The sequence below is a fragment of the Erpetoichthys calabaricus genome, chromosome 10 (assembly GCF_900747795.2).
Source record: "Erpetoichthys calabaricus chromosome 10, fErpCal1.3, whole genome shotgun sequence".
NCBI classification, from domain to species: domain Eukaryota; kingdom Metazoa; phylum Chordata; class Cladistia; order Polypteriformes; family Polypteridae; genus Erpetoichthys; species Erpetoichthys calabaricus.
The window spans coordinates 120,410,616-120,432,178 of NC_041403.2; the positions used below are offsets into that span (position 1 = coordinate 120,410,616).

General features: G+C 38.8%; 1 protein-coding gene across 1 annotated transcript in view; it reads left to right on the forward strand.

Annotated features, from left to right (window-relative positions):
- Positions 1-10,033: 10,033 nt before the first annotated feature.
- sycp2 (synaptonemal complex protein 2) overlaps positions 10,034-21,563 on the forward strand; it is a 176,403-nt gene continuing 164,873 nt past the window's right edge. Inside the window, exons 1-4 of the mRNA XM_051932457.1 lie at positions 10,034-10,094; positions 10,966-11,022; positions 11,780-11,920; positions 12,172-12,304. Coding sequence (XP_051788417.1) covers positions 10,996-11,022; positions 11,780-11,920; positions 12,172-12,304 — 301 coding nt within the window. The 5' untranslated portion in view covers positions 10,034-10,094; positions 10,966-10,995. The remainder of the gene's footprint in view (positions 10,095-10,965; positions 11,023-11,779; positions 11,921-12,171; positions 12,305-21,563) is intronic.

Genomic DNA, 21,563 nt, shown 5'->3' on the forward strand with positions numbered 1-21,563 from the left:
TGTCAGGCAAAACTTTGGACGATCACAAAGAAAATGTAATTTCTACACCACAACGGTCGTGTAGCGCCTTTCACAAGGAATCTACTACTTACCTGTTGTGTTATAGCGCCTTTAAAATGTAGTTTACCCGAAACCACTCCAGTAGTGTGCAATGTATGTTTACTTCTTAAATGTTAATGTTTTACTGTTTAATAACTTATAGACTACATTTTATTTTTTTCCCTTGCACTCAGTGAGCGAAGCCACTGGGTAATCAACTAGTGTACAATATTATTAATGTGGATTTTAAACAGAAAGAGCTGACTAATTACCATAGTTTTATTGTCTGAGTAGTCCTGGGTGCTTGGCATGTCCAGATATAGCCCATCTCTTTGGAAGAAACACTGTTGCTCCCACAACAAAGTGAAATTGTCAATGTAGGAAAGGCTAAACTCAAAGAAAGTCTTCAACCAGGCATTGAAGGAAAACTAGCGACTAAAGGCTGTGAGGGATTGCCGGCCATATATTCCGGTCAACACCTCCAAGCCGCCGGATGGAGCCCTACCTGCTACATAGGGATGCCCCGAGTTCCAGGAGGGCATCATGGACTATGGAGTTTTAATACACAGCCCTGCTGGATAACGTCTGGGCCGCCAGGAGTCGCTGCAGGGAGGCTCACAGGGTGCTACATGCCCTATAACCCGGAAGTGCGTCATAAACACATGACCGGAAGGAACGACGTGCTTCCGGGTTGAAGAAGTGGAATTTTTATATGACCTGGAAGTGTTCCTAGTCATGTGGACAGAGAGGGCGAAACACTTCCAGGTCAAGGACTATAAAAGGACTATGGGTAATCCCAGACATTGAGCTGAGCTGGGTGGAAGGGTAGCAACGCGTCTGGGAGAGGAGGATTGGTTATATAGTGTATTGATTATTGATTGTATGAATAGTGTGGAGTGGAGGGTGCTTTGTGCACATTATTATAAAATAAATAATAATTGGATTTTTACCCAGTGTTTGGAGTGGTACCTGAGGGTTCAAGAGGCCGATAGGGGCCTCAACTGTTACAAGGCTTCAACTGAACATTCTGTCTGGACCATATCTGATGCTTGGATAATAATAAAACATTTTATATAAATATGATCTAAGCATCAGAAATGGTCCAGAGTGGACGATCCCAAGTACCCTCATGAGTGATGTGCAGTAGTAATCGGAGGTCTTCTTTCTGCACCTCTGACTTGTGACTATGAATGTTGTTTGTTCCCGCATATGAAAACTACAGCACTGACATCTTTTTGGAAGACATTTTTCTATCATCATGCAGCATAACCACGAGAGCATGTTCCCCAGGAAAGCAGGACACAAGTGTTGTGGGAAGAACTGCACAGTCTAGGTTTCGTATGATGGAGTACCCCAAAATAACAGCACTTTAGCAGGCAGCTCGCCCACATCTGAAATCTTCAAAACTGTTCTTCAATTGCAACATCAGCACTTCTCTGGGCACTTGAGGTGGAGGCACCCTTTTTGGTTGGTGCTCACACTCTCCATCCCGAGTGGGCACACAGGTATGACAGACACTTGCTGGCTTCAAGATCTGTCAGGCAGTTGCTGGAATGAGAAGCCAGCTCAGGACGCCCCACTACATCACAATGTAGCCTATAGCAAGTGTGAAGCTTTAGTATCTGTTCCTCCAGAACCTTTAGTTCTTCAATGTTTAGATGTGCACAACTGTTGCTCTCTATCAAATCTGTGGGATCTTGCAGAAAGAAAAAAAAAAAGTCGAGTCTCCACTGCTGTACTGATGCAGATTTAGTATTCATGCTGTGAATGTGATGTTTTGAAATAGTCTCCAATGCACAGACACTGATGGAACAGATGTCAAGATATTTTTGTAATATTTGATCTATTGCTTGCAAATGAAGGCAGCATGTCAGAGGCTGATCTACATGATCAATGCACTCCTTGTGCGATTGTAGGCTACCACAGCACAAGACTTTGTGACTTCCACATTTCCGTGACACCAACATGGACAGTTGCCACATTGTGAACAGTGCTTAGGAGACAGATGTCTTCCTTGCCCACCGTACATCTTGATTGTCAGGCATCTACTCCACCACACTGTAGCTTCATGTATTCACACAGCCGGAGTCAGGCATATCACTGTAGTTTGGTCGAATACTGCCAAATGCTCAGTTTTCCATCCATCCATCCATTTTCCAACCCGCTGAATCCGAACACAGGGTCACGGGGGTCTGCTGGAGCCAATCCCAGCCAACACAGGGCACAAGGCAGGAACCAATCCCGGGCAGGGCGCCAACCCCACCGCAGGACACACACAAACACACACCAAGCACACACTAGGGCCAATTTAGAATCGCCAATCCACCTAACCTGCATGTCTTTGGACTGTGGGAGGAAACCGGAGCGCCCGGAGGAAACCCACGCAGACACGGGGAGAACATGCAAACTCCACGCAGGGAGGACCCGGGAAGCGAACCCAGGTCCCCCAACTGCGAGGCAGCAGCGCTACCCACTGCACCACCGTGCCGCCGCTCAGTTTTCCTTTGAAGTGAAAACTCAAGCAGATCAAGAGAGGTAGAGGAAGTGTCCATCATTATACAGTAACCTTACTCAAGCAAAGGATTCACCAGCAACGGCACAGACATTTTAGCAATGCAGTCTTGACTGTACTGAAATAGGTTTAATGTTGGCAGCAAGATATTTTATCCACTAGATGGCAGCAGAACACAGTCCTGAGTGTTATTCAGGCCTACCACAGCAAAGCGAATCATTACAAGTCCTCCCCACCTTGTTTGACTTTGGTTTATATACAGTATATTTACATTGAGTTTCAAATGTGAGCCACACTTGGGGTTACAACCAAAGAGATTAACAGAAGACATCACATACATGAAACCCAAGTGAAAAGACACCACAGACCCGAAGATAACAATAAACTTACAGAACAAAAAGGCTGATAAAGACAACACAGGGACTGCATGAACTCTTAATGGACTCTGCAGTACTCCAGCCAGATTACAAAAACAAACAAACCTACACAAAGGATTCATGGACTAGAAAAACGCATCTGACAACATCCCACACGCAACTAGTACAAATATTATTGTAAAAGGCAATCTCAGAAACTTAAAACAAATGTTCAAATTCACCCAAGTGGTTGTGCAATTTGAATTGAATACGACTGCACATACAGTATATACTGCGATAGCGATATAATTGTCTACCTTATAAGCAAACACATAATAGAATGTTCTTCATTTCTGTAATAAAAGAATGTTAATTAGCTGGGGAAGAACTTCCACTCTCTGCTAGAAGCAAGGACTGTGAGATTAGCATCTTACAACTCCACCAAAACCAGACAGATTTGTGACCATACGGACAGACACCCGGACCTACTGCATGTCCTGCAAGTGTAGGATAGGAGCTTAAAGACATGTAATGATACCACAACATTACAAACAGGATCTTTTTTTTAATATGAATCATTCTCTTTACTTTTGTGTGAACAGTTTTGACTTTGAATGTTACTAAAATGTTTAAAAATGAAGATACTTGGACTTGCACTCACATCACACTTACTGCCTGGATCATTCTGTGATATAAGCTGAAGCTGTAGAATTTTAGAAACCTTGGACAAACAAGATTGCAAATAAACTTGATTACATGGTCTATCTTGTACAAATACTAATGGGACACAGGAGACCACCACTCCCTGGATGTACCAAGCACACAACACACACACACAGACTCCATACAGATAAGACAAGGTGTCATCCAGAAAGACTCCCTACCTAAGCTAGTTAAGTGTAATCTTACACAAAAACAAATACTAAAAGCACACCAACATGCATACTGCACAATTACAGCCAGCACCACACACAGCATACCAGTCCTCACGTACTCATTCAGAGCTTTACATTGGTCACAAATGGACCTACAACAGGTACCAAAAAGAAAGAAAGCCAATAGCACCCCACAGAGCAATCACAGAACTGAGGGAGGAAAGGGGTGTCTCAGATATCACTAATTTACACAAAACAGATTCATAATTTAAGAGACTTCTTCCCCCAAAAAACAGCAGGCATCAAGACTATAAAAAGCACAAGTTCCTGCAGACACAAAGTCCAGCCCAATGAACCTCCACACCACAGTCAACATCAGAGGACAGACAGAACTACATCATTTGGCAGACATCCACATGAACTGCCCAGCCTGATGGGGATATGACGGCATGAAAAAGTTGGTTAATCTGCAGAGAGATTTATAGCCAGCATAAACCCTTCTGCCTCTCCAAACAAGATCAAGTGATAAACATAAGAAACTGCAGAGTCTTTCTTCTTAAGAATACTCGCAAAACAAACCCAAAGGAATCAAATACAATAAACCTTTAAAATACTTTAAGAGTTGGGGTGCCTCATAGCAACAAGGTCCCCTTAAACACAAAAAACAGACAAATCATTAAGTACTTACTGAAGAAAAAATAACTCAAATATTTCTCATTAATAAAAAATTTAAATGACAACCAAATCAACACTTCCATAATTATGAATATAAGAAACATCAGCCGTAATTTTAACACACACAGAACAGCCATCCCCCCAGACACCCTAAAAGTCCTTAAAGCCACATTAAGGAGGTTTAAGGTTTAAGGCTGCCTGGGCTACACAAAACACTGAGTGTTTCACACACCAAGGTCTTAGAAGCACACCAATTTAATTCAATGACAACTACCGAGGCTTAGCTTTAAAATTAACTGCAAAAATATGTGCTTACTCTGCGAAATGAGACAATGTATGCTCCATCAAAGCGGAGACCTTATTAGCCATTGCTGCACAGATGACAAGCGACCGTCACAAACCAAGGTTTGAAGAGTCCACTATAGACCCAACTGCAATTGCTTACAAATGCTGAAATGTCAAACACTGTATAGGAACACAACTGGACTTTTCTGGGTTTTGGTGCAGCAAAGTACTGCCTGGAATAAACTCCATCATATCCCTGAGATCCTGGTCTGAGTTAAGCAGCTTAGAAAATGACATCAAAGTCTTCAACCAGATCATCATTTCCAAAGCAGGTCACTCTCAGTGGACATCGGAGTCATATGATTCAATCTGTCATGGGGGTCTGAGCCCATTCTTCACCAGCCTGAGCTTGGAGAACAATCACTCTGCACTAGCATTTGTGACCAAAAACACCACAAAAAGCCTGAAAGTAATGTCTACGTTTGAGAAGATGTCCTAAAAGTTTTTTTTTTTTTTTTTCCTCTCTAATGTAAAGGGGTGGGTGTAAAATTAACTAACCCACCCATAGCAAGACCTTTGTCAAAAAATGAAAAACAGAAAGAACGCCAAACGTTAAAATATAATTTCATTCATTACTGCCCATGATAAACTCGTATCACAACAAGTGCTATGGGGAACTTAACAGACAATGTAAATGAAGTGAAAAAAAAAACACATCAATCAAGTTAAATACTAACGAGAATACTGTACTCAACAGTGATGTTAAAATATGCATGTTTATAAAATAAGAATCAGAATCAATTTGAATAAAAGTGTGCCCTTTCCAGTGAACTCTCCAGCATACAATATTAGATTGGACACCTTCCCTTTTATCATCACAGATCAGTTTAAATATCTAGGGGTAAACATCAAAAATAAACATAGAGCTCTTTATTAACAAAATTTTGCCATCTGTATGGAAAAAATTAAGCAAGACTTGCATAGATGGTCTACCTTTCAGCTCACTTTAGCTGGAAGAATTAACATTGTTAAGATGAGTACATTAGAAGGTCAGCTCAAGTTGGACGGTTGGGAGACAAAGTCAGAGAGGCGAGATTGCATTGGTTTGGACATGTGCAGAGTAGAGATGATGGGTATATTGGGAGAAGGATGCTAAACATAGAGCTGCCAGGGAAGAGGAAAAGAAGAAGGCCTAAGAAAAGGTTTATGGATGTGGTGGGAGAAGACATGCAGGTGATGGGTGTAACAGAACAAGATACAGGGGACAGAAAGATATGGAAGAAGATGATCTGTTGTGGCAACCCCTAATGGCAGCAGCTGAAAGAAAAAGAAGATGAAAATCCTTCCTAAGCTTCTCTTTTTATTTGAAAACATTCCAATATACAGCAACAGATCATTTTTTGAGAAATTAGGCTCAACCATAACCTTATTTATTTGGAATTCAAAACATCCACATATCCAAAGGGCGACCCTATAAAGACCTATAAAGACCTAAGGGAGAAGGTGGCATGGCACTACCTAACTTTCAGTTTTATAACTGGGCGGCGAATATACAAGCTATAAAATCCTGGACATTGACACAAACAGATTAACATACACAGGCCTGGTCCGCAATAGAAATAAAATGTTGCAGCACTTCTTTATATTCCTTGCTTCGTACCCCAGTAAATACAAGCTATTGCCAATATACTAATAACCCAGTTGGTTCAGAATATGGAACCAATGCAGGAAGTACTTTAAGACAGAGAAGCTTTTATCTGTGGCACCTTTGCACGATAACCACCTTTTTCTTCCCCCTCCAATGTATGCAGTGTCTGGAAAACATTCTGGATTAAATCATTTAGAGATCTGTACATAGACAACGTCTTTGCATCCTATGAACAATTACACTCCAAATTTAACCTTCCAGCAACACATTTCTTTCACTACCTCCAAATTAGAAACTTTGTTAAACAAAACCTGCCCAACTTTCCTCATCTACCACCTATTTTTACTGTGGAAAAAAAATTGATCAGTCTTGAGGACTCAGGCAGCATTTCTCTAACATATAAAAGCATTTTAAATTCCCTCCCTTTCAAAGATCCCAGAGTACATTGGGAAAAGGATCTCTCACTCAACATTTTGGAGAAGTATTGGAAGGCAGCAATGCACAGAATTCACTCTAACTCCATATGTGCAAAGCATACAATTTATCAACTTAAAATCATCTATCGAGCACATATTTCTTGTTTAAAATTGTCCAAAATGTTTCCAGGGCAAGATCCAACTTGGGAACGTTGCAATCAAGTTCCAGCCTCACTGGGCCACATGTTTTGGGCCTGCACCAAATTAACATCATTCTGGATCAAAATTTTTAAATGCCTTTCAGACAGCCTTGGTGTCACAGTCCCTCCTAATCCATTAACAGCTGTGTTTGGTGTTCTTCCAGATGGGCTTAAAGTGGAGAAGGACAAACAAACTGTAATTGCCTTTACTACACTATTGGCATGTAGACTTATATTGCTCAACTGGAAGAATCCTAAATCACCTCTTTTCAGTGATTGGGTAACCAATGTTATATACTACTTGAAATTGGAAAAAAATAAATACTCACTCAGAGGATCTGTGCAAAAATTTTAAAACCTGGCAGGATCTAATTAATAATATTTTAGAATAAGCAGTTAAATTGAGGAAGAGGATTCCCTTCCCCTTTTTATTCTATTTAGTTACTTATCTTTTCTATTATTAAAGTTTCACTATGTTGGCCTAGCTCTCTTTATCATGGGTGGAAGTTGACTTGATTTGAATCTAGTTTTGCAAAGCTGGACTTGCTTGTATGGAAAGTTGTTTGATTTGAATTGTTTGAATAAAATGTTATAAAAAAATGTGACATGACACCATTCTACTGCAAGACATATTCCCTCAGAGAGTTGTGAATAATCCTCATATTTCACATATAATCTTTTAGGTTAGTGATTCTCAACCTTTTTGGCTTTGGGACCCAGTTTTATTGTTTGCTGTTCAATGATGACAATTCATTAGCAGCAATTTTAGTGTAAACTAGCCAGTATTTTCCCTTGAATGGCACACATTAACAACTTAACAGTAAATGCATATTCAGCATGTATACATTCTACATAATAAATTGAAAATGCATGGTACTCATTCAAAAATAACTTGACACATGGGTGCTTAACTCTGAATCAAATTCAATGTCCATTTGTCATATTAGGGAAATTGGGGCTGTGGGGTGAAATAAGGGGGATGAGTTTCTTGAAGGAAATATTGGGGGACAAAAATATAGTATGGGGGGTTTATTTTATGTGAATTACGTTCCTAAGGAAATAGACTTCCATACCGTCTACATTTTACCTACCCCAAAATGCTAGATGAAACCATCACCCAGCAGTAACCAACATTAAGAACAGTCATTGCTCCACCACTTATCTCAAAGCTCATGTATAACTGACTAGGGGACTTAGTGGCCTTGGATTAATGAGTCATCTGAGAAGGCCATGTTTGTTCTTCCCCAACCTGTTTTAATCCTGTAAATTTGTAGAACTTTATTAATCAGAGTCAGAGTTCCAGCTAGGTGTGAATGCAAATGTAGGATTTATATTAGTTTGCAGAGTTCTTTGAAGTTGTTGGCTAAGCTTCACAACATTAGAATCAAATCTTTTGAATATATTTCAGTAAAACAATTACATTTTATGATGACAATTACCAAAGCAACAGCAAAATACAGAAATTCAGCAATAAGTGGAGTACAGAACCAGATTTTATAGTCAGTCTTCATTATTTAAATGACTACATTAACATTTCTGAAATTGTTTGGATTACAAATAAAATTCTGATTGCATATTATATTTAGGGATAAAAAGTATTTTGACTTATTCCATTTTAAAATGAGTTGTTAATATCAGAACACTGCCTTACCTGTTATGAAATCAAGTCAAATATCTAATCTGTTTTGGATAACAAAAGGTGGCCAGTCATTTGCTAAATATCCTTTATGTAGTACAATATATAGCATGGAGATGGTGTACCTGAATGCATATCAAAAGTCGGAAAGGATTGTTCATTAGAATAATTTGAATTTTTTTACAGTTGTAGCCAGAGATAGTTTACTAATTAGCTAGCATTTACAACATAATGTACATGTAAATGAAAATGTGGCAAATCTTTTTTTCAATAGATAATTCCCATTTTTTAAAACGGCGTTTATTAAGCGTCTAAATTAATAAACTATACTTAAAATATTATTTTCAAGTTTTTCAGAATAGGGGAAAAGTCTCAAAATGGTGGGAACATGGCTTGCAATGAGGCGGGATTTAGATCGCAATACCAGGCAACGCCGAAAGTGCGCAGACTCCTAATCTTAATGTACCCCTAATTTTAACCATTTGTACTACCTGATAACCGCACTATTCTTTAACCTCAACTTCCGCCGTGAAACTACTGGTGTAGACTTGGGGTGACATTGCGGCGCTGCAGTTGGGAATTATGTGCAATGACACGTCGTTCCGGGGGTGCCTGCTTTCTTGTTGTACAAACGTGCTGGAATTTGTAAATCCTTGACATTTACATTTTTATAAAAAAAAACGTATAACGATTTACTTCTCTAAGTGGCGTGCTTTGTTTCAAAATGTCTATATAGTTTGGAAGGCTCTCTCGCCCCAGATAACACAAAACAACAACGCGATATGGTAAACTTGTATCTGTACCTTAGAAAATCTGGCCTGTATATTCTTTTTGACATTCATGTTTGGTTAAGGTTTGTGGGATCTTGTCAGGTTGCTATGAAATTGGACGAGATCATAGCAGGTAATGCCACGGGGCAATTGAGGAACTTGTCTATGTTAGCTTTCCTAACGATGCGTGCTGTGTAGAACTGATTATTATCTGCTCGTAACTGGATTTATGTCGTTTTAGCACAAATGTACATTTGACAGGGTGCAGTGTAATAAGTCGTTCCATAAAAACTAAAGAAATGGTTGTTTTTGTTTTACTTAATTGACGACGCATCAAGGCGTCCAGCACCCACAGGCTGAGAAAACACTGCTTTAGGCGGAGTAGATGAGCAGCAGTAGTAGTAACAATCTTACGGATCGTCAGCCGTAATACAGTTATACTAGAAAAAATACAGTTCTCATGATACGATGAACGTGCAAGATGTTCGGTCAATAAACCGGTGCCAGCTTCCAGTCAGATACTGTTACGAGGGCGCAGGCGCGTAGCCGGTTCCCGCGTGTCGTGCCTAGCGGTCAAAGCGCGCAGGTTTATGCTTCGTGTGCACAAACACCGGCACGTCTCTCGAGTTCAGTTACTAAAGAAACGGAAAACCATGGGAAATATTGCGATATAACGCAGGAGGTGAGCCTGTATCGACGATACTTTAATATATCTGAATACTTTATCATTTGATCTCATATGTGTTTTGTGATTACGGCTTAACTAATAGGCGAACTGAAGCTTGAACTTCTCATCTGTTCAGTTTTTGAAAGCAGTTCATGTGTGTAGACGTTCGAGAGATTTCGAGTGTTAATGATTGTCGCAATTTTTGGACTGGTAAATGAATACTTAAGTAGATGGGAGGCGTAGCCAGTTAAGTCCAGAATTTTTAGACCGGTTGCGTTTATTATTTATTTTTTAAGCAGTACAACCTACAAAAGCAAGCTTTTAAATTTTTTTAGCTAAGCTTTAAAATGTTAACAAGCAAATTCAGAAAGTGATTGATGGATGAAACTAATTACAGTGTGTAGGAGTGGTTAGAAAAATGTAAATAGGATTTGAAAGAGTGTCGTCTTTCTCAAATTTTCGGTTGGCCTGTCGTCAATTAGTTTTTTTAAGTACAGTGCTTTTTTTTTATTCAGATTTACCTTAATTGGTGACGTGAGGGACGTACAAATGGCGAAAGTAAAAAGACCCGTTTTTAATTATTGGATGGGTGAGTGAATGAATGAAAGTGTCCAGGCAATGAGTGTTAAATCGTCTCATGGCTTTGTCACGAACAAACTAGTTATTGTAATAAAAAGAACACAATGCCGTGCCTTTTCGTCATTCTATGTATTTTACCTTCTTGATGAAAACAAATCACAAGAATAGCATGTCTGAGTGCAGTTAAGACATTTTTAAAACCTCTTTTTCTTTATTTTTAAATTTTAAGTCAAAGATCTAAATTAATGAACTGACATACAGGTGAAAATGATACACAGCTGTTGACTGTTTGTATTTTATTTTATAGCTTCATATGTTGCATGTGATGTAAGTGTTCATGATATCAGCAGGACAGAAAATGCAGGTATTGTTATGTGACTTTTTTAATTTGAAGGGTATTGTGATATTCATTACAATAAATTGAGTTTAGTATAAGTTCTAAGTTTAGCTAATATAACAACTACTTTACATACCTACATAATCATCTGCAAGGGACAATCATAATTTTGTTGTTAAAGGATATCTTCCTCATGTTCAACATACTACATCATTTGTAAAGAGTACAAGAGAATTAACGGTCTGATAACAAACAGGTAGAACAGTGGTTAGCACTGTTTGAGTCCTGCCTGTCTTTAGTTTGTAATTCCTTCCAATGTCTGTGTTTTTTCTCCAGATACAGTACTATACTTTGATTTTAACTACCCGCCCCACAAAACATGCAGGTTAGGTTGATCTATGACACTTAAGTAGCCCAGTATGAGTGAGTGTTCAATGTGTTAAACTGTGGCCCCATCCAGGGTTGCTTTCTATTCTTGGCCCACTGCTTCCAGAATAATTCCTTCCTCCTGTTGAGTCTGAATTGGATATCTGAGTTAAAGGAGTGGATGAATGAATAATATTGTAGCTTAACAACAAAAAAAAAATCCCTTATTTAATGGCTGAAAGTGGTTTCCAAAACTTAAGTAAAAGCTTAATAATTTTATAAAAGTTAATGTGTCCTTGAGAAACAAGTTGCACTTAATTTGGTTGATTACAGGATATATTGTGTTTACTTTCTTATAACTTACAATGTGAAAGAGAAATAACATTAAATAAAAGGTGTTTTTATCTGTCTTTATCAGCTGGAAAAAGTAATTGAAGACGTTTTCAAAAGGAATGAGTTTCTGAGTTTAGAACAGTTTTTGGGAGATCAGTGCAATGAGAACACAAAGCACAAATGCACCAAAGACTTTATTAACAAAGTGAATACAGTGATATGCAGGGTATGACAGTTTCTATATTTGTTTCCCAAGTCTTGTCTGATTTGCAGTATTGTTTAGATTGCAGTTATTTTATTTCAATCTTGTTTTGTTAAGAGTCTGATTTAAGTCTTGACTGATTTTGTTTTATGAAAGTAATCTTTCAAACACACTTGTATTTTACAGACATTAATGAATGGCTTGTATTAGTAACATTTTCCAGAAACTGTTTGGCTTATTTCATTATGTATTTTTTTTAAACTTTTCTGTTACAGGAATTTGAGCAATGCAATACCAAGAATGTATTACTTATGTTGACCTGTGTGCTTAAGTGTGGGAGAAGCCTGTACATTCAGGGATGCGATGGCATTGCAGTAATGCTTAAGCAAGGTTTTGTTGAAAAGATAAGTTTCCTTATGCTTTTAATGTGTATACTTACATTGTCAGCATTTTATCCTTACATTTTCAGAATTCCGGACATCATTTACAAAGTTATTGTTTACGAAATTTCGTTAGTTAACTGGCCATAAGCTTACAGTATTTTCACCAACTTAATAGTAATTCTGAATGGTCCTAATCTGAACTTGTACAGTAGTGTTCGTGCTTTGTCACATGCCGTTGACAATTAAAAATGCCATGTGTGATACTAACATCTTTTAATGAAAATCTATTGATAGACCTATTTTTCATTTTTGTATTTAACTTTAGATGTAATCCTACAGACATTTAAAATTAGTATGTGCTATTTAACTTTTCATCCTAATGAAATTTAATAGCATAATTTTAAAGGAACAATAGCTAAGTTTCCATCCAGTTTTTTGCGATGTTTTGTTATCGACAAACAGAATATACGTAAAAAAAATGTGCGAAATTTGCTGTCTCCAGCCTGTTTCCATCCAACTGGCTTTTTATCGATAAAATGGTGTGCGTGATGACGTCACCCCCCCCCAAAACGAACTGTCGCATAAGTTTTGTTGTATCGCGAAAAAAATCTGCCCTTGAGCCGTTTCCATACATAATTTTGTGTATGTCGCAAATTACCTACCTTTTGTTTTCCACGTTACACCCCCTCCACTAAACAAAGAAACAAAGAAATGGAGAGATTATTCAGACAGTTTTTTGAAATTTGCCAGCTTACTGTTATTTCAGTTTCACAAATAATTGGAATTGTACATAATATCCGAAGACGACAGCAGAATGAAGCAGTTGCTTGTCTGATAGCCCTAGAGCTCGAAGAAAGTACCCCAGTGCGACGAAACCCATGGGTAGGGGAGAGACGACGGAATAAGACCTTCTGGGAGGAGGTGGTGGAGAGACACTTCACAGAAAATCTCTGGCTGCAACATTTTAGAATGACACGGCCGACGTTTGAGATGTTGTGTGGATTCATCAGTCCTGATGTTGCGCCCATCACAGGTTGCCACTGACCACCGGTTCCAACCCAAAAGCGGATTGCCATCGCCCTTTACAAGCTGGCAACCTGCGCCGAGTATAGAGTAGTTGGAGAAACTTTCGGGGTTAGTAAAACTACCGTCCATCGATGTGTATATGCTGTGTGCACCGCTATTAAAGAAATTAATGCGGCGTTATATCAGACTTCTGACTGTAGCGGAGGCCAATGAAATTGCATACCGCAATTCCTTGGTGCATCTTGTGCCACAGATTTACGGTGCGCTGGATGGCACGCATGTGCCTATTCTTCCCCCGACGGAAGGCTACCGCGATTACATTAATCGCAAAGGGTGGCCATCTATTGTTCTCCAGGCCCTTGTTGATGACAGGTGCATGATACGAGACATTTGCGTTGGCACTCCTGGAAGTGCCCATGATGCAGCTGTGTTTGCAGCATCGGATCTGTACAGGTGAGCCTACCTTGCAACATCCCTTCTCAGTGCGATAGCAACTGAATTAGTACTGTAACCTGCTTCCCTTAAGGTTTTTAATTAAAACTGAAATTTGAATTAATACAAAATAACGACGTTTAATCAAAAAAAAAACTCTCTTCATCAGACCATGCGAACCGCTCCGCCATTCTCGTTTTGATTGCACGTGATATGTGACACATTTATTTGCGTTAAAGCCCTTTTTTCCGACAAAAAGTGTTTCCAATGTATTTTTGCGACATCTGAAGTATCGTTGTGGAATTTATGCGCTAAAGTTAAACGGAAAAATATTATGTCGACATGTACAACATTTTATCGATAATTAGCATTTCCATCAGCTATATCGGTAAAAAAATTTGAAGCGCTGAATATTTTTTCGCAAAAACTCCTTGGATGGAAACCTGGCTACAGATTCACTAGTGTATTTACTGAGCAGATATAAAAGTCAAAGGTGAAACAGAATACCAAAAATAAGTGTTTCCCATACTTTAAGGACTGTCATTGGTAATCATTGGTATATGTGTTTTTGTAATCTCATTTTGTGAAAAAAGTACTCAGTCAGTGGCCTAATTTGGTGCATGTAGACTGTAACTGTAGAAATTCTTGCTGTTCTGCAAAAGAAACTACTTTTTTAAGGCAGCACACTAAAAACTAACTCTTTTTTGCCCTGGAAAGTTCAAGGGTATTCCTCACAACTGCATAGTGCAGAATTGATAAGTAGTCAATGTATTTGTCTGTAGGATCCACATCTGACTTCCAGAGGTGTTTTTGTATTATTAGTGTTGCAGTAATAGAATTGTCTATACAGAGTTGTTCAGCAGTTAACCGAGAGGAAAAATACTACATACCACCATTTTTTACTCTGAGAAAGACAGAATTGATTTAAACTACTGAGCTCAAAGCTTTGCACACACAGTACCATGGAAACAAAAGTTAGGTCTTTCTCCTAAATGCAGCATGGCAAACAAAACAAAGTACATTGAAAGCTCTAACAAATGCCCTTTCCAGCTGTAGAAGTGATGTCTCTCTCTCTCTCTCTCTTTTTTTTTTGGTGACGATCCATAATGCAAGCATGATATTTAAAATGTGGTGCTCATTTAAATAAAGAATTAACTAAAAATATATATTGTTTTAAAAAATGCCACTGCATTATCATCAGCTGTGTGGTAACATTTAAACAAGTAAAATGCATATATGAGAGAATTTAATATATTTGAAGGTAACTTTAAATAGATTTTCGAGACATTCTAGCTGTCCATTCAGTACTCCCAACAAACATTGGGTTTAAACTCACAATATTCCCTATTCCTTTAATCAGGTGGCACAGTAATCTTGTCATTGCAAAAGCAGCAATTCAGACATGTTATGTAGGAAGTAAATTGCAAAGTGATGATACTGCAATTTCTTAACTGTTTTGCAGTAAATGTAAGAAAAGTGCATAGTTATTGAATTTTGTTGCTGTGCATACATGTACTGTAATAACAAACAGACCGTGAGAAATTTTGGGGCACCTGCAAGCAATCCCTGTAAAATTGATGCCTTAAAAAGAGGTATAAAATATCGGTTAAAGCGTAATGTTTCAGAAGGGAGTCTGGATATAACCACCAAAGATGGTGGTGGTTCTGGTTAAGACCGTTTAAACTGGGTGGAGGCAGGTCTAGGTGGATGGGCATAGGAAGTTATGTTAGCTGTAGAAAATCTGTCAATGTTCTGGTCTGCAGAGGGAGAGAAAGAGAAGGCGCTATTGTAGGATACCAGCCCCTGGAGAATTACCATCATCTGAGCCCTTAAACTGTGGTGCCACTGAGCCCCAAACCTCAGACACAGTAATACCCAACACGAGTCTGGCTTTAAATAAAAGGTAGTAATTTATCCCAGTCACCCTTATAATAATCACCCATCAAAAAATCAGTAATTACAATATTTTTGTCAATTCTTTCTCCTTCCTTTCTCTAAAAGTATCGTCCTCTGACTCCCTGATGTGTTCAAGCAAAATCTGGGACTGCTTCTGGTGTCACTGTAAGGTTGGTCAGGAGCATTTATGGGTCACATGGAAACCAGTATTGCCCTCCATGACAGCACCCTCTGGCAGTACACAAGCACCCTGACAGGGTTGCACTTCTGCACTCCAATTCCCATGCAACCCTGTGGGTGTCCTGATTGGGATCAGCCTCGAGAAACACTGCCACCTTCTTTTTGGGGTTATATGTTCTTGGAATCCATGTTGTGCCAGTCCATCTATTATAGAGTGATCCCAGCCAGGATGAAGATTATAAGGCATTCCAGCTGGGGTGTGTCTCCATTCTAGTGGTCCTTCCATTAAGTCATCCAGTCTTGGTGATAGATTATCCTCCAGGTGATAGATTATGGGTGTCCTTCCTCTTGGGCATTTACAATATATGCTATAAACAGTATATGGTATACAATATATACACTATATTATACACTTTTTCAAATGCTCGGACATTTAGCATGTGATTTTGGTTTATTCAGTTAATAGCGCTTGAAGAATATATCCATTAATGATAATGAAATCATGGTCTCATTTGATATTGTGTTGCTGTATACCATGATTCTTATTCATCTAGCCACAACCGAAGCTGGCCGCGGAGTACATTATGCTTTTAACATCATTTTGCCATAAAACTCGCTTCCATTTTAATGGGAAGTATTACAGACAGGAAGAAGTCATGCCAATGGGATATCTGTTGTCAGAACTCCTTGCCAAACTGGTTATGCAGAGATTCAAAAGCATGGCTGTAACTCTTTTCAAACCTTAACTTTGGATAAGATGATGCATTCGTCTTATTAAGAGCGACCAGCTGAATGATTTAATTCCACAACCATATCAACTCAGAATTCCCTGCAATTCAGTTCACTGTGGAAAGAGAAATTAACAGCTGCATTAACTTCCTGGACATCTCCATTGAAAGAGGTAACGGTGCCACATTGGTTACAGTGTTTATCGTAAAGAATGTTATACAAACTAAATATTACACTTTGGTTGCAGTCACTCACTATCACATAAACAGAGCTGTGTTAAAACATTGTTTAAAAGGATATGCACCAGCTTATACAAAACAAAACAAACCAAAAAGAAAGAAAAAGTTCTGTTCCATCTTTTCACATCAAATGGCTGCCCCAAGACAAACAGTGCTTACATTGGAGACACCCCAGACTTCAGCAAACAATTGGCACCAACCCAATCTCCCATTCTACTTGGTACTGTCTTCCTTATCTCTGTGACGTATTTGAAACAACGGCGTGCATCCTATCTAGATCAGGCAGTAAAGCAGCCCATAAACCGGCAAACACTCTCCGGGCAGTTATTGTTAATGCCAAAAACAAGAAATCTGCAGCAGAGATGTGAAACACAGTGTACAGTATACCATGCAGTGCATGCTCAGTTGTATACGTGGGACAAATGTCTAAAACACTTGCAGCACGTATACAAGAACATCGCAATGCTGTCAGAAGACCCATGGTCTCTGATATATGAACATACTAATTTAACCAGACACATGTTTAACTGGGACACAGTGCAAATAAGATTCAGGGCAAATACTAAGAGTGCTAGAGAGCTGGCTGAATCATGGCTATCAAATAAAAATGCCATTAACAGACATCTTAATACATAATTCGCCTGCCTCCTCACTCACTCACTCACTCACTCACTCACTCACTCACTCACTCACGTCCGTCCGAAGCCGAATGCACAGTCGCCTTCTACGCACGTCCGAAGCTGAATGCGCAGTCGCTTTCTGCGCAGCTGCCCAAAAAACCTTACGAGACCGACATCCAACCCCAACATCGCGGCAGGCGGCGGATTTACGGCCGCAAAAATTCAAAGAGAAAGGCGACTTCGATTAAAGCTCTAGAGGCCTGAAAGGCGATTTCGACTACAGCTTGAGGCCTAATTATGCATTCATTCAATACACCTATATCAGGTTTGTGGTGCTTTATACTTATTACTATTCCATATTGTACTGGAACATTCATCATTCAATATTATACTATAGGCCTAGAAAATTCATTAACTAACAGTACAAGCCTGAACAGTAATGAGTAAAGCGGACTACAATCATTACAAAACAACTTCTTCGTTACTTATCATTTGTTCTTCATACACTGCTGACCCAAACTCGTGCCCGTTTCATCTTGCATTGTCGAAACGGGCTCTTTGTCTAGTTTGGACATAAACCAAGCATTTGCAGGCTTAAAAAAAAGGACATACAAAAAGTAAAGACTTTAAGATTTACACCCTCTGACCCCACTTTACTAATCCATCCACCTCCCCTTTTGTCATTTGCTATACTGTATATTCCCTTTGATTACTGTATGTCTAATCTTTTGCTCTGATGATGACAAATGGTAGGTGTCAAAAGCTCAGGAATAAAAGCGTACGTGATTCATTTTCTTTTCTGGACTTCTTGCTATAATTTATTTACAGTATATATATCCCATCCCTGATCATAGTAGAAGCAAACTCCAAACATAATCTTGTGAAGGCACCACTATTGCCTTCAACCTTGATATACAGTGCATCCAGAAAGTATTCACAGCGCATCACTTTCTCCACCTTTTGTTATGTTACAGCCTTATTCCAAAATGGATTAAATTCATTTTTTTCCTCAGAATTCTACACACAACACCCCATAATGACAACGTGAAAAAAGTTTACTTGAGGTTTTTGCAAATTTGTTAAAAATAAAAAAAACTGAGAAATCACATGTACATAAGTATTCACAGCCTTTGTTCAATATTTTGTCGATGCACCTTTGCCAGCAATTACAGCCTCAAGTCATTTTGAATATGATGCCACAAGCTTGGCACACCTATCATTGGCCAGTTTCGCCCATTCCTCTTTGCAGCACCTCTCAAGCTCCATCAGGTTGGATGTGAAGCGTCGGTGCACAGCCATTTTAAGATCTCTCCAGAGATGTTCAATTGGATTCAAGTCTAGGCTCTGGCTGGGCCACTCAAGGACATTCACAGAGTCGTCCTGAAGCCACTCCTTTGATATCTTGGCTGTGTGCTTAGGGTCGTTGTCCTGCTGAAAGATGAACTGAGGTCAAGAGTGCTCTGGAGCAGGTTTTCATCCAAGATGTCTCTGTACATTGCTGCAGTCATCTTTCCCTTTATCCTGACTAGTCTCCCAGGTCCTGCCGCTGAAAAACATCCCCACAGCATGATGCTGCCACCACCATGCTTCACTGTAGGGATGGTGCCAGGTTTCCTCCAAACGTGATGCCTGGCATTCACACCAAAGAGTTCAATCTTTGTCTCATCAGAACAGAGAATTTTCTTTCTCATGGTCTGAGAGTCCTTCAGATGCCTTTTGGCAAACTCCAGGCGGGCTGCCATGTGCCATTTACTAAGGAGTGGCTTCCGTCTGGCCACTCTACCATACAGGCCTGATTGGTGGATTGCTGCAGAGATGGTTGTCCTTCTGGAAGGTTCTCCTCTCTCCACAGAGGACCTCTGGAGCTCTGACAGAGTGACCATCGGGTTCTTGGTCACCTCCCTGACTAAGGCCCTTCTCCCCCGATCGCTTAGTTTAGATGGCTGGCCAGCTCTAGGAAGAGTCCTGGTGTTTTTGAACTTCTTCCACTTACGGATGATGGAGGCCACTGTGCTCATTGGGACCTTCAAAGCAGCAGAAATTTTTCTGTAACCTTCCCCAGATATGTGCCTTGAGACAATCCTGTCTCGGAGGTCTACAGACAATTCCTTTGACTTCATGTTTTGTTTGTGCTCTGACATGAACTGTCAACTGTGGGACCTTATATAGACAGGTGTGTGCCTTTCCAAATCATGTCCAGTCAACTGAATTTACCACAGGTGGACTCCAATTAAGCTGCAGAAACATCTCAAGGATAATCAGGGGAAACAGGTTGCACCTGAACTCAATTTCGAGCTTCACGGCAAAGGCTGTGTATACTTGCGTACATGTGCTTTCTCAATTTTTTTATTTTTAATAAATTTTCAAAAATCTCAAGTAAACTTTTTTCACGTTGTCATTACGGGGTGTTGTGTGTAGAATTCTGAGGAAAAAAATGAATTTAATCCATTTTGGAATAAGGCTGTAACATAACAAAATGTGGAGAAAGTGATGCGCTGTGAATACTTTCCGGATGCACTGTATCTTACTGTTTTCTTTTAGCCATAATGCAGTAATTCCTGTGTAACACACTTCTTGCTCATGAGTTTTTTTGTTTTTAATACTTACTGTAAAATTCAATATTTTACTGTAGGTGTTGTATTGGATAGTGCTGCTTCCTGATGGATATAGTGCACTTAATTTAGGACCTGTGCTTGCCTGTGTTCTGTGTGGAGTTTGGATGTTCTCAGTTTCATCCCACATTCCTGATAATACACAGGTTAGCTTAACTGGCAATTATGTATTATGGCTGTGATAGTCTGGGGACTCATGACCATGTACCGAATTGAGCAAGTTTAGGAATTTATACACACATTTTATTGCAGAAATATTTGGATTAATCTTAGTCTGGTTAACTTGGCAGTTTCTTTTTGATTTTTCTCACATTTTTGACTTTCTGTTTTCTGTCTATGCAGTTGAATTGAAATGACCATAGTTTTCAGATCATGTATAGCAGAGGAGCTGTATATAATGAAATGACAAAAAAATCGTTTTGACTCTAACTATATATGCAAGACATTACATCGGTTATTAGACAGAAATATGCATGTTTCCTATGATATTTGATCATACATTCAAATTCAGTAGTGCATTCTCAATTAATTAATATAACTCTTGTTGAACTGTCTTTCTTCATTGTATATACATTTGTTTTTTTTTTTTTAAATCTCTTAGGACTCACACATTACATCTCCTTAACAGTTTTAAGGTGCTTAGAGGGAGTACTGTGTCTCCTGCTCTTGAGTAAACTGAAGCAGCATTTCACTTAGCATAAAGCATAGCAGAACTGTCTTCCTCCTCATACTTAGCAAACAAATTCTGACCTGGTCACTGTCCTGTCTCTAGGTACCTATGATCAGTGAATGGAATTTTTTTTTTTTTTTTTTAAACTAATCTATTTTATAACTTATTCTGACACATTGACATATTAATTAGGAACTTGTGAAGAAAAACATTAATTAAATTTAGATTCAACCAAAGAGTCTACTGCCTCAAGTGCTGCCCTGTTAAGACTGTGATACTGATTAATAACTTTGTTACATAATGTCACTCTGTCTGTGAGTAAACATATGTTTGGGGATTGTCGCCTAAGAATTTGCATATGTGATTATTGTAACACAAGATGAAGAAGGTTTTCATATAATGGAATGCTGGTTTTGCTTTTTTTTTTTTGGAGGTGCAAATTATGTATATATGTATTTTTTATGTATTTTTAAGTGACAAAGGTAACACAAAGCTTTCTCTTTTTAAGTTAAAGTTGCTGGACAGTTCTAGATTATTCATGGGTATTTGTTACCAAAATCAGAAGGGAGATTATGATAAAATTGAGAATTAGAAATGGAAAATGCAGGTTATCATTCAATATTTTAGATTACTTTTCTAAGATATAGTCTGTATTTAAGTATTTTTTATTTGGAGCAGAAATCCTAGTATATTCTGGTTCACAGAAAGAGCTTATCAGGTATTGATAACCTATTTTCCAGGTTATATTCACTAGTGGCGAAATGCTGAGTTCTCAAATTGTGTCATCAAAGTGTAACAAACAATACAATGTAAACGTAACTAAAAAGTTAAATCCGTAAGAAATTAAACAAATGGTATTCCTTCACACATACTAATAATA